This window comes from Rhinoraja longicauda, chromosome 1 (assembly GCF_053455715.1).
Source record: "Rhinoraja longicauda isolate Sanriku21f chromosome 1, sRhiLon1.1, whole genome shotgun sequence".
In the NCBI taxonomy this organism is placed as follows: domain Eukaryota; kingdom Metazoa; phylum Chordata; class Chondrichthyes; order Rajiformes; family Arhynchobatidae; genus Rhinoraja; species Rhinoraja longicauda.
In genome coordinates, this window is record NC_135953.1 from 54,108,522 (window position 1) to 54,135,846 (window position 27,325).

Sequence of the window (27,325 nt, forward strand, 5' to 3'; positions counted from 1 at the left end):
TGGTCTCCCACGTCAACCGAGATAAAGCCTACCATTTATCTACCTTTAAGCACGACAAAACATCTAATACCTCTTCTTTTAATGATAACTAATGATAATAATGTCCCCTTCCCTGAATTCTTCAACTAATCAGTCTGAATAAGAGTCATCTGGCCACTTCCCTACACCTCTGCTGCTTAGTTCACAGTTCCTAATTAATCTCCCAACAAGTAGCAAGAGTATCTGTCCAGCACTTCTTCGCCCAGGATGAGGAGGGCCGAGGAGGGCCGAGGAGAGCCGAGGAGAGCCGAGGAGAGCCGAACGGAGCAGTGAGCCGAGAGCCGAGGAGGGCCGAGCGGAGCAGAGAGCCGAGGAGATCCGCGTAGCCGTGACCCGAGGGAAGCTGACCGTTGGCCACGGCACCACGTGACCCCGTCCCCGCGTCGCGCTCTGCTGACGCCGCCCTGTCGCGTCGTTCCCTCCAAGCCGATCGTGCTCAGGGTCAGGGGTGATGCCGTCGCTTCAACATGGCGGCGCCCACGAAGAAGAAAAAGCGGGACTCGTCCCCGGAGGAGAGCGGACCGGAGTCGGCAGACGAGGAATGGGTGGGTCCTCTCCCCTCCCAGGCCCTTCATGTAAAGAAAAGGAAAGGTAATGAGCAGGTCTGCGGCGGTCTGGGCTTCTGCACGATCCGCCTTCGGTCGAAGCATTTCCCTGTGCTGTGACCGTGTGGAAATGTGAGGACAGAAAATGCCAGCAGATTCGAAAAACATTTGTGATAAACGATCGTCTGTTTTATTCATGATGCATGAGGGTCGATTTTGTTTAAGGGCACTCGGTGGAATTAGTCAACTAGTCGAATTAGTCGTACCGTGGCGGCACGGTAGCGCAGCGGTAGAGTTGCTGCTTTAAAGCGAATGCAGCACCGGAGACTCAGGTTCGATCCTGACTACGGGTGCTGTACTATAAGGAGTTTGTACGTTCTCCCCGTGACCTGCGTGGGTTTTCTCCGAGATCTTCGGTTTCCTCCCACACTCCAAAGACGTGCAGGTATGTAGGTTAATTGGCTGGGTAAATGTAAAAAATTGTCCCTAGTGGGTGTAGGATAGGGTTAATGTACGGGGATCGCTGGGCGGCACGGACTTGGTGGGCCGAAAAGGCCTGTTTCCGGCTGTATATATATGATATGATATGAACTGTTCCTTTCACCGCCTCTGACTGGGTCTTTTGCGCCCAGCTGGGGCTTTGATGCAGGGCTGGGAGTGGGGCTGTTGTGGGATTTCGTTGTTGATTACCTCGGTAAGATCCGTTCACTAACAGTTTAATAGTGGTTGAGAGTAGAGAACATAAGGGTACTTGGAGACATCGAGTCTGCAAATGTTGGAATTTTGGCCAAAACAAGCTGTTGAGAGGAACTCGCCAGGTCAGGCAACATCTGTGGAGGGAAATGGACAGATGATATTTAGGTTGGGACCCTTGATGTGGGTACTTTATACCCTATTGCGGAATCGAGGATGTTTTGGTTTCACTGTGGTTTTGTGGGTCTAAAATGACTGATGATGCCATTGTAGGTGTAAGAAGTATAGATTTCCACAAATCGTTTAACTTCTATATGTGCTTTATTACAAATACATGCAGAGAGCAAGTGAGAAAACCTCTGCAAGGCATGCATCACAAAGTGAGGAATTTAATCAGCAACATAGTACAGATAACATAACGAAAACCAGGCATGGATTACAGATCAGGTCAGCCATATGAAAGTCAGGCGTGGATCAAATTCGCATTAGGGATTGATCTACAGTAGGAACTTCAGACTGGTCCACGGATAGGTCAGTAGGTGCCTGGCAGGGCTGGTGAGTAGGTAGTTTGAGGAGAAGCATGTCCTGTTGATGTTTATACTGAACATAAGAAAATGGGAACAGGCCACTATGCCCCTCAAGCCTGCACTGCTATTCATTATGCTTGGAGATGATTTCTGCTGGCTTCAACTCATTTCAGTTTTGCATGATCTTTGATACTTGATCTTTCAAAAATGTACCTACTGTTGCCTTAAATACTTCCAATGATCCACCCTCCATAACCCTCTAAGGTAGAGAACTCCAGAAATTCACCATCCTCTGCACCTCTGCTTTAAATTACGTATTTTATCTTGCAACTGTGTCCCCCCTCCAGATTTTCTTTCAAAGCATCTCCCTCCTCTTGATGAAAGACCTTGTAGTTCTCCGTATCATCCCAGATGGTTTTCTATATCATGCAGTTATGGTCCAGAAATTTATGAGGATGCTGAATTCTTCAAGGAGATCTTGATTATTTTCACCCGGCAAACTTTTCCTAAAAATAGAGCTCAGACTAGATTTTTTGTTTCTGGTGTGCAGTGTAGGATATACAAACAACTATGCACTATGAAACATAACTTCATGTTGGAATTGAAAGCTAATCACTTGTGTAAAGTTGTATTTGTAGCAGTCCACATAAGCAGCTCTAAAGAAGTGAATTTAAATTATTCAGAAGGGTGCCCAATGTAAATTTGTTGGTTAAATAAGAGTGAAACAGCAAGTGGAGATTTACTGCGAATAGAGGGATGAGAAATAGCTCATGTAATGCTTGGATGATTAAAGTGAAGACAAAAGAAGAGCTTGTATTATGAGCAGAATGAGCAGATCTCTTTGGAGTAGCACTTGATCGAAGCTATAATAGCCAGATAACAGGATTTTAACATTTTGGTTATCAAGTCAAAAAAAATTATCAAAGGGAAAGAGGGTGGCATGGTGGCGCAGCAGTAGAGTTGCTGCCTTATAGCGCCAGAGACATGGGTTTGATCCTAACTAAGGGTGCTGCCTGTACAGAGTTTGGATGTTCTACCTGTGACTGTGTGGGGTTTGCCTGGGTGCTACGATTTCTTCCCACACTCCAAAGACGTACAGCTTCAGTCAAAGATAGTAAATTGTCCCTAATGTGTAGGGTAGTGGTTATTGTACGGGGTGATCGCCGGTTGGCGCCGACTCGGTGGGCCAAAGGGCTTGTTTCTGCGCCGTGTCTCTAAAGTAAATAGAAAAATACATTAAAAGGATTCCTAGCAAGGATCCACCAATGTAGAAACAAGGAACTGCAGGTGCTGGTTTACAAAAAAAGACGCAACTCATTGGTGTAACTCAGTGGGTCAGGCGGTGTCCCTGGGAAATGTGGATAGGTGACATTCAGATTGATCAATTTTAATATAACTGATTTTATCCCCTTGGAATTTCAGTCTTTAACCCAATCTGTAAACAGTTTAATTTCATAAGTAGTGTGTTGTACCTCCAGTTTGGTAAATATTGCTATACAAAAATCAGAGTGTATCTTTCTTGTTTAAACTGTTACAAAATGTTTTAAAATATTTCGTTTCTGCGTTATCAAATTGCAACACCTTTTGTCCGAGACATAGATTAATTGAGACACAAATTAAGATATCCAAGGAATTTTATCTCTTTCCCACCACCACCCCCATATAAATATAGTCATTTTGATAATATTTGTAATGATTGATTAATTAATACATGTTAAGGATAAAAATGCATACCCTATGTTTTTTTCTTCCCAGTTCTTGATTTTGAACACGTGTACCTAGAAAACATACCAAGCGCTTTAATGTATGAACGTAGCTATATGCACAGAGATGTTATAACACATATAGTGTGCACCCGGTAAGTACTGCTTCCATTTTATTTTCTTCAAATAGAAAATTAAAACTGAAATCTATGCAAGGTTGAAATGATTTGATGTACAATGTTATACAACATTTGTATTTTGTGGAATTGGATGCATTTTGATATTTTGTTCGATCTACAAATATTCTGTGGCTCGTGTTGAGATTTGTATTTGGATGAGAACTGAATGCCCTGTCTTAGAAAGTTATAGACTATATACTGAGAAATGGGTTTGTATAGAACGTAAAACAGTACAGCACAGGAACAGGGCCTTTGGTCAACAGCAAGACAAACTAATTCTTCTGGATGACTTCAAAGCATTACAGTCCATGTGAGTTGTGATTGGCAAGGTGGGACTGAGGAATGCTAACTTGAGTAGTTCCTACACACAGATACACGGTGCACAATCTTGTCATAAACAACACATTTTGTGAGAGAGAAAAGATGTTACAGCCTTCAATCCATGCACGTCCTGTTGTGTTTTGCCAATGTCCATTGCAAAGAAGTCTCTATAACCCATGCTATAACTGATGACTATTGAACTGACAACTGTTTAATCCACTTTGTTGTCACCATATCCTGGTCCCAAAACAACTGTCTTACAAGCAACCTACTGACTTCCACGTGTAGTATCTACAGCACATTCTCCTGCTCTCTCTTTTGAAATCATAAAGTCTGACTTCCTTTTTGGACCGTCTCCTAGACTCGAGTCCGGTATGACTTTTGCTGTCTTTCCTTTTGTACTCTGCTTTCTGTACTAGGAAACAGTAGAAGCTGATTCATTGCAAATGCAGTGTCCTTGGCTAGAAAATTCCATCACACCTCAACCTCGGTTAACCCACAATGTAAACAAAAGGATGATGGAAGAGAGAGTGCAAGAGTTCGAGCAATTCAATAGACAATAGACAATAGACAATAGGTGCAGGAGTAGGCCATTCAGCCCTTCGAGCCAGCACCGCCATTCAATGCGATCATGGCTGATCACTCTCAATCAGTACCCCGTTCCTGCCTTCTCCCCATACCCCCTCACTCCGCTATCCTTAAGAGCTCTATCCAGCTCTCTCTTGAAAGCATCCAACGAACTGGCCTCCACTGCCTTCTGAGGCAGAGAATTCCACACCTTCACCACTCTCTGACTGAAAAAGTTCTTCCTCATCTCCGTTCTAAATGGCCTAACCCTTATTCTTAAACTGTGGCCCCTTGTTCTGGACTCCCCCAACATTAGGAACATGTTTCCTGCCTCTAATGTGTCCAATCCCCTAATTATCTTATATGTTTCAATAAGATCCTCCCTCATCCTTCCAAATTCCAGTGTATACAAGCCTAATTGCTCCAGCCTTTCAACATACGACAGTCCCGCCATTCCGGGAATTAACCTAGTGAGCCTACGCTGCACGCCCTCAATAGCAAGAATATCCTTCCTCAAATTTGGAGACCAAAACTGCCACAGTACTCCAGGTGCGGTCTCACCAGGGCCCGGTACAACTGTAGAAGGACCTCTTTGCTCCTATACTCAACTCCTCTTGTTATGAAGGCCAACATTCCATTGGCTTTCTTCACTGCCTGCTGTACCTGCATGCTTCCTTTCAGTGACTGATGCACTAGGACACCCAGATCTCGTTGAACATCCCCTCTTCCTAACTTGACACCATTCAGATAATAATCTGCCTTTCTATTCTTACTTCCAAAGTGAATAACCTCACACTTATCTACATTAAACTGCATCTGCCATGTATCCGCCCACTCACACAACCTGTCCAAGTCACCCTGCAGCCTTATTACATCTTCCTCACAATTCACCCTACCCCCCAGCTTAGTATCATCCGCAAATTTGCTAATGGTACTTTTAATTCACTGAGAAGTCAGGCATGCATTGATTCTTCAGCTCCATCGAGATCACCTGTGGCCTAAATACTATATGATCAGAGGGCAGAGAGGCATTAACACCTGTTTATGGAGCACTCCTGAGCCGTGACTGTCCTTGATGTGAGTGTCAATGACTCCACAGCAAAGTAAGGAGAACAGCCTCACCACTGCTCCTGACTATTGAGAAGAAGAAAAACAACAAGGCCATGGCAGTGGATGGTATTCCCTCTGACATTCTTAAACTTTGTGGAGCGGAGCCTCAGCCACAAACTCGCAAAAGGACGATGCCAAATTTCACTGTACCTTAATTGGTACATGTGACAATAAACCGGCCTTGAAACCCTGAGAGGTGACATTTTACATGAAGCTGCTCTTAAAACAATGGCTTCTCAAAAGTGTCCTGTCTCAATGACTATTGGCTGGCAGCTTTAATATCAGCCATAATTAAGTTATTTAAATGGTTAGTAATGGCCCACATTTGTGCCAGTCTTCTGGACAATTCAGAATCCCTGCATTTCAGATGCAGGAGAAATAGTTCCACGGAGGAAGTATCTCCCTTGCACTCCATTCAGCCCTGGATCACCTTGACAATAAGAACACCTATGTCCGGATGTTATTCCTTGACTACAGCTCAGCTTTTAAGACCATAATTCCAAACAGGCTCAACCTTGCATTTCTGGATCAAGGCCACAGGGCCTCCGTCTGCAACAGGCTTCTAACCTTGACTGGTTGACTTCAGGTGGCCAGAGTTGGTCATATCATTTCCTTCATCCTGACCCTCAACACTAGTGCTGCTCAGGGCCGTGTGCTCAGTCCTTTGCTCTACTCTCTGTGCATTTATGGCTCTTTACACCTGTGTGGTCAAGTACACCACCAACTCCATATTTAAGTTTGCTCTTGATACCAACCTGTTGTCAACCGGATCTACCTCAAAGATGAGACAAAGTACAGGAAAGAGATCGAGAACCTTGCATTGTGATGTCAGGACAATAAACTAGCCCTTAATATCAGTAAAATAAAATAATTGGTTGTTGACCTAGGTAAGTGAGGGGGTGAACCCAACTTGAACTTAAGTTGCTCAAGTTCAGATGTTCTGGCCATAGGTATTAGAGACTTGCAGTTGATGAAAGGTTGTTGAACTGACATGCTCATTCTGGACAAAACTGTGGTGCCTTGATTGCAGTGATACAATTGAAATTGTTTTCTTATGACTAAAAGCAGAAGACCGTTTTTGATAAATTTACTGCTTTCAACTTTTAATCGAATTGCTAAAACCTTTCTCCTTCCGCAATACATTCAATGATTCAATTCAATGGTTCAATGATACTTTATTGTCACATGTACCTAGGTACAATGAAATACTTTGCTTTTCATACAACCCAGTAAAATCGTACAGCAGACCTCACCTCGGCAGTAGACAAGAGTTACCATGTTTCTGGTGTCGACAAAGTTCCAAGCAAATAAAACAATTCCTCCAGTGTTCATGTGTAGTAAGGAACTGCAGGTGTTGATTTAAACCAAAGATAGACACAGACAGCTGGTGTAACTCAGTGGGTCAGGCAGCATCCCTGGAGAAAAGGGATAGGCGACGTTTGGGGTCGAGCCACTTTGTCAGACTCTTCGGAGAAAGACTCCAGCTTTTTGTGCCTATCTCCAGTGTTCATGCTCGCTGACTAACGCTAGTCTGTTTGTGAATGTGCAGGACGGATTTCCTCATAACTGCCAGCCAGGATGGTCATATCAAGTTCTGGAAGAAGAAGGATGATGAAGGGATAGAGTTTGTTAAACATTTTCGCAGCCATTTAGGTAAAATGTTCTGGTATTTTAAGTATTGTATACTTTACAATAGACAACAGGTGCAGGAGTAGGCCATTCGGCCCTTCGAGCCAGCATCGCCATTCACTGTGATCATGGCTGATCATGCACAATCAGTACCCCGTTCCTGCCTTCTCCGCATATCCCCTGACTCCACTATCATTAAGAGCTCTATCTAACTCTCTCGTGAAAGCATCCAGAGAATTGGCCTCCACTGCCTTCTGAGGCAGAGAATTCCACAGCTTCACAACTCTCTGAGTGAAAAAGTTCTTCCTCATCTCCGTTCTAAATGGCCTACCCCTTATTCTTAAACTGTGGCCCCTGGTTCGGGACTCCCCCAACATCGGGAACATATTTCCTGCCTCTAGCATGTCCAAACCCTTAATAATCATATATGTTTCAATAAGTTCCCCTCTCATCCTAAATTCCAGTGTATACAAGCCTAGTCGCTCCAGTCTTTCAACGTATGACAGTCCCGCCATTCCGGGAATTAACCTCGTGAACCTACGCTGCACTCCTTCAATAGCAAAAATGTCCTTCCTCAAGTTTGGAGACCAAAACTGCACACAATACTCCAGGTGTGTTCTCACTAAGGTCCTGTACAACTGCAGAAGAACCTCTTTGCTCCTATACTCAACTCCCCTTGTTATGAAGGCCAACATTCCATTGGCTTTCTTCACTGCCTGCTGTACCTGCATGCTTCCTTTCAGTGACTGATGTACTAGGACACCCAGATCTCGTTGTACTTCCCCTTCTCCTAACTTGACACCATTCAGATAATAATCTGCCTTCCTGTTCTTACCACCAAAGTGGATAACCTCACATTTATCCACATTAAACTGCATCTGCCATGCATCCACCCACTCACATAACCTGTCCAAGTCACCCTGCAACCTCATAGCATCTTCCTCACAGTTCACACTGCCACCCAGCTTTGTGTCATCTGCAAATTTGCTGATGTTTCTTTTAATCCCTTCATCCAGTCATTAATGTATATTATAAATAGCTGCGGTCCCAGCACTGGGCCTTGCGGTACCCCACTAGTCACTGCCTGCCATTCTGAAAGGGACCCATTTATCCCCACTCTTTGCTTTCTGTCTGCCAACCAATTTTCTATCCATGTCAGTACCCTACCCCCAATACCATGTGCTCTAATTTTGCCCACTAATCTATGTGGGACCTTGTCGAAGCCTTTCTAAAAGTCAAGGTACACTACATCCACCGGCTCTCCCCTGTCCATTTTCCTAGTTACATCCTCAAAAAATTCCAGAAGATTTGTCAAGCATGATTTCCCCTTCGTGAATCCATGCTGACTCGGAACGATCCTGTTACTGCTATCCAAATGCTCCACAATTTTGTCTTTTATAATTGACTCCAGCATCTTCCCCATCACCGATGTCAGACTAACTGGTCTATAATTTCCTGTTTTCCCTCTCCCTCCTTTCTTAAAAAGTGGGATTACATTAGCTACCCTCCAATCCACAGGAACTGATCCTGAATTTATAGAACATTGGAAAATGATCACCAATGCGTCCACGATTTCTAGAGCCACCTCCTGAAGTACCCTGGGATGCAGACCATCAGGCCCTGGGGATTTATCAGCCTTCAGTCCCATCAGTCTACCCAACACCATTTCCTGCCTAATGTGAATTTCCTTCAGTTCTTCCGTCACCCTAGGATCTCTGGCCACTCGAACATCTGGGAGATTGTTTGTGTCTTCCTTGGTGAAGACAGATCCAAAGTATCAGTTCAACTCGTCTGCCCTTTCCTTGTTCCCCATTATAAATTCACCTGCTACTGTCTTCAAGGGACCCACATTTGCCGTAACTATTTTTTTCCTCTTCATGTACCTAAAGACGCTTTTACTATCCTCCTTTATATTATTGACTAGCTTACCCTCGTACCTCATCTTTTCTCCCCGTATTGCCTTTTTAGTTATCTTCTGTTGCTCTTTAAAAGGGTCCCAATCCTCTGGCTTCTCGCTCTTCTTTGCTATGTTATATTTCTCTTTTATTTTTATGCTGTCCTTGACTTCCCTTGTCAGCCCTTTCTCCCCTTAAAATCTTTCATCCTCTTTGGGATGAATTGATCCTGCACCTTCTGCATTATTCTCAGGAATACCTGCCAATGATGTTCCACCGTCTTCCCTGCTAGGGTCTCCTTCCAGTCAAATCTGGCCAGCTCTTCCCTCATGCCTCTATAATCCCCTTTGCTATACTGTAATACTGACACTTCCGATTTTCCTTTCTCCCTCTCAATTTGTAGATTAAAACATCATATTATGATCACTGCCTCCTAATGGCTCATAATATACTTTACTTTATAATATAATATTATATTTGTTTAAACGTATTCTAATGCTTAAAATAGAGAACTGATTCGAGAAAAATACATCATATGATTATTATTTTGATGCTGAGACTTAAAGGATACTATGGTAAAAGTGCAGGTACAATGCAAGAAATGCATTGCCCAATATGAAGGCTTTGTCACGACTTAAGCTTCGGATATCCTTCAATGTGCAGTGCATATTTTAAGTAGATCTTGCGGTACTATTCCCTATTTTCTGTGATGTTGAGGTAAAAAATACATGTTATGCCTTTGGCCATAAAGTATATTTATTGCCTTTGACTTAATGGGAGCTTTATGCCACAAATTTAGATGGACACTGACATAATTAAAATGATTGAACCATATCTCTTAAAAGGTACTTAAACCCTACTTAGAACCATATCACTTAAAAGCTAGTGATCAGATACCATTGTCTCTTCAGAACACAGCTGCTACCTTAACTACAGGTTAAATAAGCATGTGATCGCTTATATTGATATGTGCAATGATACTCTGTTAAACAATGTAGCGTACAGCTTTTAATATTTTTAGCAATAACAAAAATAATCTTTGTGCAATTGAAAAGTTTGTTATTTTTTAAAATCCTGCGGGGAAAAATAATTGTTATTGCAAGTCTAAAACACCTTTTCAACAATGCTGAACACGGGCAGGGTAAGTGGAAAAGTGAATTTTTAAACTTTTGTTTTAAACTTAAAAATGTCAATAACTTCAAAAATATAAGACCAATTTGAATGAAACTTGGGTTAAACACACCCCAGGACAATGGTGAGTAAGGTGGGCCTATCACGCTATAATGCACCATTTTTTTCGGATGAAAACCACACGAAAAATATGGGACAAACATACGGGATGGGGAGGGACAAGCATACAGGAAGTTTAGATATAGATTTTTAGATTTAGAGATACAGCGCGGAAACAGGCCCTTCGGCCTACCGAGTCCGCGCCGCCCAGCGGTCCCCGCACATTAACACTATCCTACACACACTAGGGACAATTTTTACATGTTACCCAGTCAATTAACCTACATACCTGTACGTCTTTGGAGTGTGGGAGGAAACCGAAGATCTTGGAGAAAACCCACGCAGGTCACGGGGAGAACGTACAAACTCCGTACAGACGGCCCCGTAGTCGGGATCGAACCTGAGTCTCCAGCGCTGCATTCGCTGTAAGGCAGCAACTCTACCGCTGCGCCACCTTGCCTCCCTTCCGGAAGTGCGGAACAAACAAGATGAGAGTTTTAGTAATATGTATATAGATAGATAGATGCAGACTCGAGGGATCAAGTGACCTACTCCTGCTTCCAATTAATTCATCTGTATGTAACATTTTATCAAATAATCAGTTGCAAGCACATGACAAATTGGAGATCTGGTAAATAACACCTGGATTAGTACTGTAGGCTCACTTGTGTTTCATCTTATTTTTAAATGCAGGAGTTATTGAATCTGTTGGAGTCAGTGCAGAAGGAGCTCTATTTTGTTCTGCTGGTGATGATCAAGCAATGAAGATTTTTGATGTGGTCAACTTTGATATGATTAACATGCTGAAATTAGGGTAAGGAGACTAAAAGCACAGACCACTTGTCCGGAATGAACCTAAAGGTTTCTTTCTGCATTATTAATTTTGTATGATTCTTTAATTCTGTTTTCCTGTTGGAAATGGTATTTGCAGTTGTTTAGTATTGTATTAATATTCTTTAATTTGAAATGTTCATAAGCTCAACATTGTTCGTGCTTCACAATAGAATTTTTTTTAAAGTCAGGAACAGAAAAAAAATTGTTATAGCCACTTTTCTTTGCAAAAGAGGAATTAAATTTGACTGTTGATTCATGAGATTAATGAGGGTGGGTGCTGAGAACTCTAAAGTGACTTCAAAACACTATATCTTATTACCATCAGGCAAAATCCATAAGACAAAGGAACAGAATTAGGCTATTCGGCCCATCGATTCTGCTCCGATTCTGCATTGTCACCATGAGAACTGCCTGCATGCAAAAATAAAATGTCAAACTCTTGCTTCAAAATCTCTTTTTCTACCTCTGCTATTTGTTTCTCTTTATCATGTCTGCTATCAGCATTTTGCTCAGGTAATATCCAAAGCTCCTTTTCCTTACTTCCACCTCTAACAAAAACACAGCTGAACCCATAGTCCCCATAGATGCCCCTGACTTGCCTTCTTCCTTCCTGAAGTATGAATGCATTGCATCTACTTTCTGCACCTCTGCTGTCACCCAACATCCCCTGGACTAAGAAGTATCGATATCATGAAAATTTAAAAAAAAAAGACAAATGATGGAAATCTGAAGTACAAGCGAATTTCTTGGAAAAAGCCCATCATGCAGCAACTGTGAGAAAAGAAACATAGAAAATAGGCGCAGGAGTAGGCCATTCAGCCCTTCGAGCCTGCACCGCCATTCAATATGATCATGGCTGATCATCCAGCTCAGTAACCCGTACCTGCCTTCTCTCCATACCCCCTGATCCCTTTAGCCACAAGGGCCACATCTAACTCCCTCGTAAATATAGCCAATGAACTGGCCTCAACTACCTTCTGTGGCAGAGAATTCCACAGACTCACCACTCTCTGTGTGAAGAAATGTTTTCTCATCTCGGTCCTAAAAGACTTCCCCTTATCCTTAAGCTGTGACCCCTGGTTCTGGACTTCCCCAACATCGGGAACAATCTTCCCGCATCTAGCCTCTCCAACCCCTTAAGAATTTTATATGTTTCAATAAGATCCCCCCTCAGTCTTCTAAATTCCAGCGAGTATAAGCTTAGTCTATCCAGTCTTTCTTCATATGAAAGTCCTGCCATCCCAGGGATCAATCTGGTGAACCTTCTCTGTACTCCCTCTAAGGATAGAATGTCTTTCCTCAGATTAGGAGACCACAACTGTACACAATACTCCAGGTGCGGTCTCACCAAGGCCCTGTACAACTGCAGCAGAACCGCCCTGCTCCTATACTCAAATCCTCTTGCTATGAATGCTAACATACCATTCGCTTTCTTCACTGCCTGCTGCACCTGCACGCTTGCTTTCAATGACTGGTGCACCATGACACCCAGGTCACGTTGCATCTCCCCTTTTCCTAATTGGCCACCAGTGTTAATGATTCAGGCTGAAGACCTTTCTTCAGAACCAGGAAAGAGAGAAAATGTTGGTGTATAAATGGTGAGAGAGGGATGGTTAAGACAAAATAAATATCGCTGGGGCAAGGTCTAGGTATCCAAGGAGATCCTCAGCTTTTACTGAGCTTTTCCCCCTTGTAGTCTTTCTGTCCACGGTCTCATTTGCCAGGCTCTCTCCTCATTTGCTCACTCTTGGTTCTGGGGAAGGGAGTGGGGGAATACAACATCTCGATTGAAACTTGACCCATGCCTGCTCAAATTGAAAAAGGAACATTTGGGATGGATTCGGGTTCACGCGTCAAGGCCCTTCGAAAGCCCTGGCAGCTGCATATTCCCTCCCAAACTTCCCACTTGCCCATCATATCAAGCAACTCCTGCCTCATTTGTGACAGTCTGTCAGTATCCTAGTGGCCACCACCGACTGGAGTGGAAGTAGGTCACCTCAATCCCGAGGGACTGCCAAAGAAGATGACAACATTGCGATTCTTGATTTCATTTCTACTTTGGAACTGTGCAAGAAACTAAATTCAGCAAAGCTCCAAGGAAACAAAAGGAACACACCTCAACTTTAGATTCTGAGCTTTGCAGATGCCTGACATTGAATCCAGTATTTCAGGTGATAGCCATTATTTTTGTGATGGATGGCAGTTATTGATAGAATTAACTTCAGTTGTACATGACTCCTCCAGATCTCTCTCTTCATTTTTCACCATAATCCCTTTTGCATTTAATCATTCTCCATCTATCCCCCTCACAAAACCTTTATTTTGTTCTTTTTACTCCTTCTCTTTTCCCTGCCATTCTACTAAATGAAAATATGCTATTACAAAAAGCATTTCCATTTGATTTGAATATTCACACCTTTTCTATTTTCCCCAGATGCTATCTGACCTGTTAAGGATTTAGTTTAGATTTCCAGCATCTCCAGTACATTCCCCGTGATATGCATATCCTCCCATATCGTCGTGAGGGAGGGCGAAGAACAATGAACAATGGAGGAACTGGTGTTGGGGGACCGTCGGGAGGAAGGGAGGGGGGGAGAGGAGAACAAAGGGGGAGCCAACGGGGGTACCTTGTAACATTGTCGGTGCTGTTTATGTGGCGACTATTTGCATACCTTGGGTATTCAAGCAAATAATTTCACTGCGCCTTGCCACATGTGACCATAAAGTATTCCATTCCATTATCTTCCTTTGTCAGCCAGTTCTTATTAACATGCTGGGGAGCTAATATTTGTTCTATATTTGTTAATATTAGGGTGAGCAATTTAAAATAGTTTGATTCTTTAAGCAACATGAAATGGAGTAACCTTTGATTACACTTTGTCATTAAATATAAAACCTAATAATGATTATGTGCATTAGACTTGTGATGCATGAAGCATAAATATTAACATGAAAAATTGATCATTTCTTTCCAAATTTGTTTTGGAAATCTCTTTTTGATGCTCGGTATTTTAATTATTTCTACCCTCTGGAGCATTTTTGAAATAATGCGAGTTTTCTTTCTTAATTTGGTTCTCTAAATGTTTAGATGTTGGAGTACAACATTTTAATACCCTATAATCAATAAATGGAATAGAATCCATTATGCATTTGAAACTAGTGTCTCGATGTTCTTTTTGTAGGTACCATCCTGGTAAGTGTGGGTGGATTTACTCGCCAGGAGATGCAATATCCGCTGTTGCCTGTTCAGAGAAAGTTTCGGGGAAGATCTTTGTTTACGATGCCAGAGGGGACAACCAGCCACTCCATGTGTTTGAAAAACTGCACAATTGCTCCCTCACTGAGATCTGTTTAAATTCCGTCTATAAAGTCATTGTATCGACTGACAAATCAGGAATGCTGGAATATTGGACTGGGCCACCGACCGACTACAAATTTCCCAAAAACATAGAGTGGGAATACAAAACTGATACAGACCTGTATGAATTTGCAAAATGTAAAACGTACCCAATAGGCATCGCGTTTTCTTCTGATGGGAAAAAAATGGCTACCATTGGATCTGACCGTAAAGTACGTCTTTTCAGATTTTTGACTGGAAAGCTCATGAGAGTATTTGACGAATCCCTAACGGTAAGTGAATCATTTTTTAAAAAAAACAACAATTTTCTGTTAAATCCCTATTTTGACACACGTCAGTAATATCTTAGGCGGCAGTGGCGCAGCGGTAGAGTTGCTGCCTTACAGCGAATGCAGCGCCGGAGACTCAGGTTCGATCCTAACTACGGGCGCCGTCTGTAGGGAGTTTGTACGTTCTCCCCGTGACCTGCGTGGGTTTTCTCCGAGATCTTCGGTTTCCTCCCACACTCCAAAGACGTACAGGTATGTAGGTTAATTGACTGGGTAAATGTAAAAATTGTCCCTAGTGTGTGTAGGATAGTGTTAATGTGCGGGGTTCGCTGGGCGGTGCGGACTCGATGGGCCAAAGGGCCTGTTTCCGCGCTGTATCTTTAAATCTTAATCTAAAAAAAAAAATCTAAACTTTTGCCATTTAGTGTGATCGCATTGTATTGTGGCCAGGTATAATCTGACCTGCAGTTGCCTTCATTCTAATGTTCAGAACATAAAATTTAGCCCAGGTGTAGGTCCGGTCCTTTGAGCCTGATCTGCCAATCATCATGATCAGGATCGATCTTTTTACCTCTGCATCATTCTCCAGGATTATATAATAATAATAATAAGCATTTATTTTATATAGCGCTTTACCAGGTGCTCAAAGCGCTTTACAAAAACAGTCATAACATAAAAACAAACAGACAAACTATCCTGACACTATTATCCCTTGGCACTCTTAACATCCAGAAATCTAACAAACTCTTCTGAATGAACTTGATGCCTGAGCCTTTACAATCTTCGGAAGGAGTGCATTCCAAAGATTTATCACCGAGTGAAGATATGTTTCCCCTTTTATTTTGAGACATTGATTCCAAGTTTGAGACGCCTCGGCCAGGAGTAACATCTCTCCTGCACCAACTCTGCTGAGCCCTGCAAGGATTTTATGTTTTGATGAGAATCTCCTCTCATTTTTCTAAATTCTAGTGAATATAGACCAAGTCAACTCAACGTCCCCATGCAGCAAACCCATCATCTCAGGAACCAGTATAATGAATCCTTACTGCACCCCCACAATGCAAGTATCGTTTTTTGGTCAAGGGTAGCAAAGCTATGTATAATTTTGAAGATGCACTTTTCCCCAATTATTATGAGGGAGTGCAACGTAGGTCACCAGGTTAATTCCCAGAATGGCAGGACTGACCTATGATGAAAGAATGGATCGGCTGGGCTTATATTCACTGGAATTTAGAAGGATGTGAGGGGATCTTATAGAAACATATAAGATTCGGAAGAGATTGGACAGGCTAGGTGCAGGAAAAATAGTCCCGATGTTGGGAGAGTCCAGAACGAGGGGTCACAGTTTAAGAATAGACAATAGACAATAGACAATAGGTGCAGTAGTAGGCCATTCAGCCCTTCGAGCCAGCACCGCCATTCAATGCGATCATGGCTGATCACTCTCAATCAGTACCCCGTTCCTGCCTTCTCCCCATACCCCCTCACTCCGCTATCCTTAAGAGCTCTATCCAGCTCTCTCTTGAAAGCATCCAACGAACTGGCCTCCACTGCCTTCTGAGGCAGAGAATTCCACACCTTCACCACTCTCTGACTGAAAAAGTTCTTCCTCATCTCTGTTCTAAATGGCCTACCCCTTATTCTTAAACTGTGGCCCCTTGTTCTGGACTCCCCCAACATTGGGAACATGTTTCCTGCCTCTAATGTGTCCAATCCCCTAATTATCTTATATGTTTCAATAAGATCCCCCCTCATCCTTCTAAATTCCAGTGTATACAAGGCTAATTGCTCCAGCCTTTCAACATACGACAGTCCCGCCATTCCGGGAATTAACCTAGTGAACCTACTACGCTGCACGCCCTCAATAATAATAATAATAATAATCCATTTATTTTATATAGCGCCTTATCACATGCTCAAAGCGCTTTACAAAAACAATTAACATAGAAACAAACAGACAAACTATCCTGACGGAAAAGCGGCGAATACTCAACGCCAGCGTCCTCTCACGTCAGGGTCCGGCAGTAGACATTAAAAAGCACAAGACACACAGATATAATTTTTTACACAAAACAGCCATCACAGTGATTGCTCTAGGCATACCCTCACTGTGATGGAAGGCAAAGTCTTATCTCCTCCTCGTTCTTCTCCCGTGGTGCCACGAGGTGATCGAGGCTCCCAACTTTTTGAAGCCCCCACCGGGCCATGGAAAGTCCCAGGTCCGAGCCGAGCAGGCCGATGAAAGTCCTGAGTCCCCACCGGGCGATGGAAAGTCCCAGGGCCGAGCCGAGCAGGGCGATGAGAGTCCTGAGCCCCCACCGGGCGATGGAAAGTGCTGCGGCCGGGCCACGCAGGGCGATGAAGGGCCTGCGGGCGGGTTGATCGTACCTCGCGCTTCGGGACGGTCGAAGCTGCTACGGCTGGAGCTCCCAAAAGCCGGTCGCCAGCCAGGGACCTGCGAACTCCCGATGTTGCGGTCTGCAGGGCCCACGGCCGAAGCCCGAATATCCTTCCTCAAATTTGGAGACCAAAACTGCACACAGTACTCCAGGTGCGGTCTCACCAGGGCCCGGTACAACTGTAGAAGGACCTTTTTGCTCCTATACTCAACTCCTCTTGTTACGAAGGCCAACATTCCATAAGGGGCAGTGATCAGATTAAAGATCCTCTATCTTAACTTTCTCCTTCCTACTTTGAAAGTCTTTTTTCAGACATAATCTCTCCTTCATCTACTACCTTTGATTCTTGGTCCAATGTATTATTCTAAGCAAAGCACCATTGTATTTATTTCTATATTCAGCGGTTTGTAACCTTTTGATAACTTTAGACTTTAGAGATACAGTGTGGAAACAGGTCCTTTGGTCCACCGAGCCAACGCCAGCCAGTGATCACCGTGGGCAGTATCGAACCCGGGGCTTTGGCTCTGTAAGGCAGCAACTCTACTGCTGGGCCACTGTGCCGCCACTGATAAATGGAGCAAATTATTTGCTTTCTTTTTTCAATTACTTCCAACTCCCTTTCTCAGCTTTAATGTTCTCCTTTTAATCACTGCATGTAATTCATGGATGTAACTGCAGCAGAGATAGAAATGCCTGGTTGTCAAGCACCATGAGAACACCTGAAGGCAGTGTTAGGTTGGCAGCATCTTTAGTACAATTATGCTTGTGATGAAGCAGTCTATATGTGCAATTCTACTTTGAACCATTGTGGAAGCTGCAGCATATTGGAGCTCTGCCCACTGTAGAATGCCCTCCACTGACAGTTGCTGAATGAAAATATTGATACTTCATGTTCATCACTGGGGTTGGAGAGAAGTCTTGCAACTTCTTTCCCATCTTCTGAAAGTTTTTGTAACACTATTCAGTACATAGATATGTAGTCCATGTTGAGTTTCTGAAAGAATCTTCATTTACAGTTATTCTGTAACAGAATTCGGTGACCTGTGAATTGAAATATTATTTGATGTTTTTAAGATGTTTACAGAGTTGCAGCAGATGAGACAACAGCTTCCCGACATGGAGTTTGGCCGACGTATGGCTGTCGAAAGAGAACTGGAGAAAGTTGATGGAATGAGGCTAGCCAACATTGTTTTTGATGAGACTGGACACTTTGTACTATATGGCACAATGCTGGGAATTAAAGTAATAAATATAGAAACAAACAGGTATTTATGAAAATAAAATGATGCATAAAATCATAATAAAGTAAGAGAATCGCCAGACTAGCTGTCAAATAAAATGTAATGGATTCATTTTGATATGGTAGTTATTTCTCCTTTTATTTGTATCTGGTTTGAAGCAATCTGCTTGTTTTTGCATATCACCTTTAGCTGGAGATCTGCAGACACAAATAATAAAGATGTAACTGAACCAGCCATTTGGGCTTCCCATGAAAAACATGAGTTTTGTGATTATTTATGTATTTGAATAGGGATTTGGGAAGAGCGAAAGGACCAAGGCAATTGACTTGGAGTTAATTATGGTAGAATGGAGGAGGGAAGCCATGGGTCAAATGGCGAGCATCAAATAATGAAAATATGGGAAATGGTCTGTAGAATTCTGGATGTGTTGGATGTAATGTAGGGCAAAGCACGAGAGGATGTTCATCTTGGGAAATTTACCTTGATGGCTGGAAAGCTGTTTTGTTTTGTCATAATAGATAGGGTTACATTGAGGAGGCCGTTTTTGTTTATTAAGTGAAAATAAGGAGAAAAATTGGCTATGTTACCTCATCTGATTGCTTTGTTCTTTGGCTGAAAACGTGCATGTCAGCTGAGGACATTAGACTTGGCTATGTTTTGCTATTATAAAAGCACAGAATGCGATGGGAGACATGTGGCCCATTGATTTTGCCAGCTATTTTGAAAGACCTGTTCAATTAGTCTTACTCCCTTCATTTTGTCCACAGCCAACACATGTTTACTTTTCAGCAATAAATCTCATTGCCTTTTGAAAGTTACTATCAGAATTGTATCAACTTGAGAGAGGATTTTGGATCATGTTGAGCTAATTACTGAAGACACATTTTGATTGACTATGTCTTATTTTGCTCAACTATTTCATATCACTGCCCCACAGTTCTAGAGGATGGCAATTACATTTTGACTCCAGTGAAAACAGAAGGTCCCTATGCATATTAAACGGGTGGTCAACAAGGCATATGTCTAAATAATTATCCACAAAGTGTGGTAATGGAAGATTAAAATAAGACAGCCATCTGTGGGAGGCTTGTATGAATGTAGATGGACTGGGCCATTTGGCCTCCTGAATCTAATCACTGAGATCATGGCTGGTTTGTGACTCAATAGCATGCTGCTTAACAGAAATTTTAATTTTGTTGTTTGGATCTGAACCTTTCTGAACTACTGCGTTATATCCCTAGAAAGATGTGTGCCTTGGAGGAGGTCCTATGCACATTCAAGGGAATCATCTCTGCCTTTCTGACGTGTTATGCCATGAGGACAGATTACATAAACTGTCTTTATTCTCTTGAGTTTAGAAAGATGAGCTGATGAAATCTTAAATGATTTGATTTTTCTCCAGTGGGGAGAAATCCAGAAAACAATGCTAATAATTTAACGTGGCTCATTCAATGAAGTCAGAGTTCTTTTCCGTGAAAATGATAGAACGTAGAACTATGCAGCAGAGGCCCAAGATATCTGTGCTGAATGTGATAGCAAATTAAAGTAACCCTTTCTGCTTGCAAGTGATCCATATCCCTCCATTCACTGCATATTCATGTGTCTGTCTAAAAGTCTCTTAAATGCCTCCATTATATTTGCTTCCACCACCACCCATGGCAATGCATTCCATACCCACCACTGTTAAAAAAAAAAAAAGTACTCCGCATATTTCCTTTCACCTTGCTCCCTCTCGTGTTAAAGCTCTGCTCTCCGGTATTTCCACCTTGAGGGGGGAAAAGATTCTGACTATCTATCCTGTCTGTGCCTCTTCATATTTTTATAAACTTCTTTCAGGTCTCCCCGCAGTCTCCGATGCTCCAGAGAAAACAATCCAAGTATGTCCAACCTCTCCACGTCTAATCTATACAGCATTCTGGTAAATCTCTTCTGCACCTTCTCCAAGACCTCCACGTCCTTCCTATAATGGGGCATACAGAATGGCCCAAATACTAGTTTTATACAGCAGCAACATGATTGCTGACCCTTGTACTTTGGTTTTGTAACTACAATATCAAAATTATCCCAACTGAAGATCATAATATATGCCTTCTTTACCACTCTGTCTATTTGTGGTGCTACTTTTGGGGAAGTTAGAAATGGTCCTGCCATTAACTGTTAACATTCCCCTTATATACGACCTCCCAAAGTGCAACACCTTGCACTTGCTCAGGTTAAACTCCGTCTCTCGTTTCTTACCAGTCTCTCTAACTTATCTACATCTCTTGGTAGTTTTTTTCACTGTCTGTAACTCCACCAATTTTGGTGTTGGTCTACAAACTTACTAAGCTACCCATCTCCATCTTTGTCCAAGTCATTCGATACGTAATGCTGGAAATCTGGGACTTGCTCCCAAAAACCTGTGCTTGCTGAGTCAAAATAAAGTTTAAAGACTGTGGGATAGATAAGCATGTCCAGAGAAATTACAATTAAAGCACAAAGTACTTTGTGCTTTCACAACAGGTTAATGTCTCAACCAAGGAAACCAAGTCCTAAGCCAATGTACTATCTAAACTGATTATACAAATGTATACTAAGTGCAATAACTAACTCCATATGCAGCACTGTACTCAGCTACGTACATAATAAAGCAAAGGCAGGTAAATAAAGCTGAGGTACAATTTAGCTATAATCTAATTAAATAACAAATCTGGCAAGGAACTGTATTGAATGGTTTTGGCTTCCTGAAGTATTAAAAAGTCAACATGGCCAAGGAAAAAATAGTCATTGAGCAGCAGGGTGAAAGTAAATAAAAATCTTGCTGGGTAAAATCATTGCCAAATGAGTCATTTTAACAGATTTCTGAAAGTTAAAAGATAGTTGTGTTGAGGAATGACTTGGGATGGAGAAGTAGAGGGCCCAGGTGCACAGCCAAATGACGTAGTTAAGAACGCCTGGTTATGGAGCCACTTGATATAGAGGATATTGGAATTGAACTAATATAAATACTAATGGCTGCAATGAGGTAAGCTTTTAGAGGATTGAAAATCATTAGATTGGCCACAAAATTCCAACAAAAATAAGCGCTCTATGTGTAATTTGTGACCTCACCCACTTTAGGGCATGTTTGCAACTAATTGTAGACTTTCGAAGAGCTCCCCCTCCCCTCCCCCCACTCACCATCAACCACACCATAGTCACATCTGTGGAGTCATTTAAGTTCCTTGGAACCTTCATCTCCAGGGACCTTGAATGGGGGGGCCACCATCGACTCCACAGTCAAAAAGGCCCACAGAGGATGTACTTCCTGCGGCAGCTGAGGAAACACAATCTGCCACAGGCAATGATGGTCCAATTCTATACTGCTATCATTGAGTCTGTCCTCACCTTCTCCATCATGGTCTGGTTTGGCTCAGCCACCAAGCATGACATCCGGTGGCTGCAACGGATCGTTCGCACAGCTGAGAAGGTGGTTGGCTGCAACCTTCCCCCCATTCACGAACTGTACACTACAAGGACCAGGAAGAGAGCGGGTAAGATCATCTCTGACCCCCTCTCACCCTGGCCACAAACTCTTTGAAGCACTTCCCTCTGGAAGGCGACTCCGGACTGTCAAAGCAGCCACAGCCAGACATAAAAACAGCTTTTTTCCATGAGTAGTAGTTCTACTTAATAACCAAAGTCTGTAGTCTCTTCTTTGCTCTGGTTTATTTTCACCCACATGTTTAGACTGTAATGTTGTATCCTTATTGTTTTGATGTGTTTATGCTTTATTCTTAATTGTTAACTGTATGTTTGTGTTGTCATTTGTGAGCGGAGCACCAAGGCACATTCCTTGTATATGCACATACTTGGCCAATAGACTTATTCATTCATTCATTCAATGTTGGGATCCCAACCTCTTTTCAACTTATCATCATGTCATTCTAACTGCATTCTTAAGTTGAAATTTGGAGCCCAAATTTCACCAGTGTTCTATTACGTGCTGCAGCAATTGCCCGTGCCATGAACAAAGTGAGACAGGGCATGGGTTCTTAACCTCAGTTTAATGGAGAGTTGCAGTTCCAAGGGCAAAGACCAAGTTGCAGTGAGCAATTAAGTGGGATTTCTGGGTCAGTGTATTCCTTTGTTCCAGTTTTCCAGTTGCAATATCTTCCTATTACATAATTTTCCTTACGACCTCTCCAAATTCTGTCAGGTAAGATGCACAAAAACAATACAGTACAATTGTAGGTCTTGGATATCATACAATAAAACTGAAGGTATTGGGGGATAATTGCTTCTTAGCATTTTGGTGATGTGTATGTATTGTGCATTTTTTTTTCTCCTCAGGTGTGTACGGATTTTGGGTAAACAAGAAAATATACGGGTGGTGCAACTGACCCTGTTCCAAGGTGCAGCTAAACCATCACAGGCTGTAATGACCATAGAGATGAAGGCATCTGACAACCCTGCGCTGCTAAATGTTCAACATGATCCAACTGTATTCTGCACATCATTTAAAAAGAATCGATTTTACATGGTGGGTGGGAATCTTTGTTCACAAATTAGTTGGTAATTTCAGTAACACATACTAAAAGTTCAAATTATTTGCTGCCAGAAATTAATGTATTAAGGTCCCTTGATGCAGAATACATGTTTATTTTACTTTTTTACAAGTCTTAATAGTGCAAGCATTTCTTTCATAAGTTTCTATTCATGGATATTCCCATGATGTTTGGTGATGATGTTTGGGCAATGATTGAAGAATCCTTTATGGGTGGGTTATGAAGCTCAGGTTTTGGGAGCCATTTATAATTTTAAATTAATATTAACATTAATTTGCATACACTTATTAGCAAATATTGATGCTGCGATTTTAAAATGTAATCTTATAAGGCAACAAAAATAACATTTAGTATGTGAAAGTCAAATGGTTGAACCATTAGTTTAACAAACAAGCACTAATCACCAGTTGTCTGTGCTTTGAGGCTTGTCTGGAAGGACTGGGGGTTAAATATTCTTGAATATTCCACAAAAAAAATCTTAACAGTAGGAGGTTGTTCTGGACATTTACCTCTTTTTAGATGTATTGGTATCTAAGATGTATTCTTTTCTGATTTTAATGATGTAAAGTTTACAAAGAGGGAGCCAGAGGATACAAAGAGTGCTGAGTCTGATCGAGATGTTTTCAATGAGAAACCTTCCAAAGAGGAGGTCATGGCAGCCACTCAGGCCGACGGTCCCAAGCGTGTCTCAGATAGTGCAGTCATCCACACAACTATGGGAGATGTCCATGTCAAACTCTTCCCTGTTGAGTAAGTTTATGGCGTACTAAAATAAATTTTAGTGAACTGTGAAACTGAGAATGTTTGTGCTTTACAAAGAAATGTTAGTGTTTTATAACTAAATACACCTTTTGTGAATGTAAAGTGTTACTATGTTCAAAGTTTAAGAATTCATGCATGATTCTATAAATTTAGTTTGAAACAAATGATGGAACAACAAAGGACTGCGTAATCAATCAAAAACTTTTCTTCATTTAAAAATAGTTATTTTCTTTTAAGATTTGGCGTATGCATGCCCAGTACAATTTATATTTGATCATCTCAATTAGATAAAATGGTATTTTACACTTTAGGGGTGAGATGGGTTGGGGTAAGGTTAGGAAAGTCATTTTTGAGATTTGTCTTTTTCCTTTTCACTGTACTCCTCTGGTAAAATTAACCAGTACTTTAATTTTTTTTTAAATTAGGTGTCCAAAAACGGTGGAGAATTTCTGTGTGCACAGCAGGAATGGATATTACAATGGCCACATTTTTCATCGTATCATTAAGGTATTTTGAATACTGCTCTTGTGTTGATGATCTTGGTATTATAGTTTAGGAAAATGATATTGTTTATTTCATTTTAATGAGTAAATTATCTATTGATATAGAACTTTCTGCAAGCTAGTTTCTTTCTAAGGTTTTTTTTCAGATCTGAGAATTCATTTCTTTTAAGTATTGGGGAATGATTTAACTTAAATTACAGTGTAGGTATTGAATGTTGACATGCTTTATTGGCCGATCGAATAGTGAAAGTCCTGGATAGAGTGGATGTGGAGAGGATGTTTCCACTGGTGGGAGAGTCTGGGACTAGAGATCATAGCCTCAGAATTAAAGGGTTCCTTTAGGAAATTAGATCAGGAGGAATTTCTTTAGTCAGAGGGTGGTGAATCTGTGGAATTCTTTGCCACAGAAGGCTGTGGAGGCCGTCAATGGATATTTTTAAGGTGTTGATAGATAGATTCTTAATTAGTACAGGTGTCAGGGGTTATGGGAAGACAGGAGAATGAGGTTAGGAAGGAGAGATACATCAACTCTGATTGAATGACGGAGTAGACTTCATAGACCGAATGGCCTAATTCTGCTCCAATCACTTGTGAACATGATTTGTACAGTTATGATAATTTTAAATGGTGTGGACAATACAAAGATTACTGAGGAACCATCTTTGTTTGCAATGAACAGTTTGTGGATCCAAGAATTGGTGTGATTTCAAGTACATTACCTAATTAACAAAGAACAGAAAGGGAAGTGAGAGTTTGGTGCTGTAGTTCCTTGAGCCATACCAATTTAAAACCACTAGAATGGGTGGTCCAAAGTTAAATAAAAATAGAAGCCTTTTTGGAAGTAAAGTCACATTTTGAATTTTGCTGCTTCATAAGAAGAACAATCATTACATTCGAGCATTTGGAATAAAACTCAACAGTAGCAAACTTTGTAATCAGATTAATTTATTGGTTAAAGTGATATCAATCTCATTATGAAACGGTAGATCCAAAATGCTAGAGTAACTCAGTGGGTCAGGCAGCATCTCGGGAGAGAAGGAATGGGTGACGTTTTGGGTTGAGACCCTTCTTCAGACTGATGTCAGGGGAGGGGGCAGGACAAAGATAGAATATAGTCAGAGACAGGAAGACTAGTCATTATGAAAAGCTTGTTGAGTTAAAAATGTAGTGCAAGTGAAATGCATATTATACGTATCCACAATTTGATTTGTACATCTTTTGTAGGGTTTCATGATTCAAATTGGAGATCCAACTGGGACAGGGATGGGAGGAGAAAGTATTTGGGGAGGAGAATTTGAAGATGAATTTCACCCAACATTAAGGCATGATCGACCATATACTCTAAGCATGGCCAATGCAGGTGCGAACAGTAATGGATCACAGTTCTTTGTAACTGTTGTACCTACAGTAAGTTTTAAAAGTTTCTCTTATTTGCTGTTATTCAGAATTGAATGTAATTGCATCTAACTGAGTATTTGAAAAACATTAGTCTGTGGGGCAAATACACTCCGAAAGTAAATTATATTTCCTAATTTAAAATGACCAAAGCCAGTTGTATAACATGTGGATGACTTGCTTTGCAATGTCAGTGCTTCAGAGAAGATTCAGGCTCTAATGCTTGTCCGCTACCAATAGAACTTTCCAATTAAGTATCTGAGCTTTCTGCTTTCTAGAAAATAACTTGCCAGTGGCTAGCAAGCTTGACGAAAGGGCTAGCAAGGCTCCAAATAGTGGAAGAAGTAAATTAACAACTCAACCAAATTCTATATGTACAATAAAAACTAGTTTTGAGGTGTAGATTTTAGAGGAGAGCCCAAGCCACTTCTGAACAAACAGTGTGTCAGTCTGAGGGATCTATCTTTAAGTGCAACATTGAGATCCAACGTAAAGCCTGGGGGTTTACTGTTTCATCAAATTTGAAGTTGGTTATACAGATAAATAGAACTGGATAATGAGTAGGAACTGCAGATGCTGGCTTACACCAGATAGACACAAAACACTGGAGTAACTCAGCAGGGCAGGCAGCATCTCTGGAGAGAAAGAATGGGTGACGTTTTGGATCGAGACTTTTCAGTCTGAAGAAGGGTCTCCACCTGAAATGCCACCCATTCCTTCTCTCCAGAGATGCTGCCTGTTACTCCATCATTTTGTGTCTATGAACTGGATAATGAGGTATCATAGATTTGATACCAGTTGAATGCTGTAAAGAGGTATCTTGTACAGTTGTATATAAAAATAGTCATTTTTTTCTGACATGTACTTGTAGGTTTTACAAACATAATTTGAAGTGGCCATTGTTGGGGCAGAAATTGAGTGGCCATTATAGTAGCTTTGCTGTCTGTCAAGGGCTTTTTCAATTATTTTGGGCACAGCTTGTTCTGGCTACTCATTTGACCATGTGTCATAGCCTTTGCTGAAGGCCTCAGAGTCAGGACCAAAACTGGCAGATGTCGGAGCAGTAGAGCATGTTCTTCCTCCCACCCCAAGCTCTCTGACCTCTTCTATCAACTTGATCATGTCTGTCTGGGACTCTAAACTATGATTTGTAAATCTTTGTCACATTGAATTGGGTCATTTTCTGTTGTGAAATATTAACGCAGAGTTTAAGAAAATATCCTTTTGGAAAATATTCATTTTTGTTTTAATATTTTCAGCCATGGCTTGATAACAAACACACAGTTTTTGCTCGTGTGACAAAAGGAATGGAAGTGGTCCAGAGGATTGCTAATGTGAAGTGTAATCCAAAAACAGATAAACCCTATGCAGATATCAGCATTATCAATATCACAGTAAAATAAGCAAGTGTCATTTTAACAAGAAAATATTGAGAGAATGCTTCAATATTGTAAAAGGAATTTTGTATTTTTTTTGTCAAAATAAATTTTGTTCCAAAAAGAAGTCTTTTTGTGTTTGAATCAGTTGCATCTTTGGATGGCGATGCCGTGCCTCTGCCGTTTCAGTGATTTTCACGAGATCAGGGACTCTGCTATTGTAC

At 41.6% G+C, this 27,325-nt stretch overlaps 1 protein-coding gene across 1 annotated transcript; it reads left to right on the forward strand.

The window, feature by feature from the left end:
• The first annotated feature begins 490 nt into the window (after positions 1-490).
• Positions 491-27,217, forward strand: ppwd1 (peptidylprolyl isomerase domain and WD repeat containing 1). Its single transcript, XM_078410297.1, has 11 exons — positions 491-630; positions 3,560-3,662; positions 7,234-7,337; positions 11,132-11,252; positions 14,455-14,902; positions 18,373-18,563; positions 22,851-23,040; positions 23,634-23,815; positions 24,253-24,334; positions 25,555-25,737; positions 26,985-27,217. Exons 1-11 carry the CDS (start codon positions 507-509, stop codon positions 27,126-27,128), a joined length of 1,872 nt encoding a protein of 623 aa, XP_078266423.1. The 5' UTR covers positions 491-506; the 3' UTR covers positions 27,129-27,217.
• Positions 27,218-27,325: the final 108 nt, after the last annotated feature.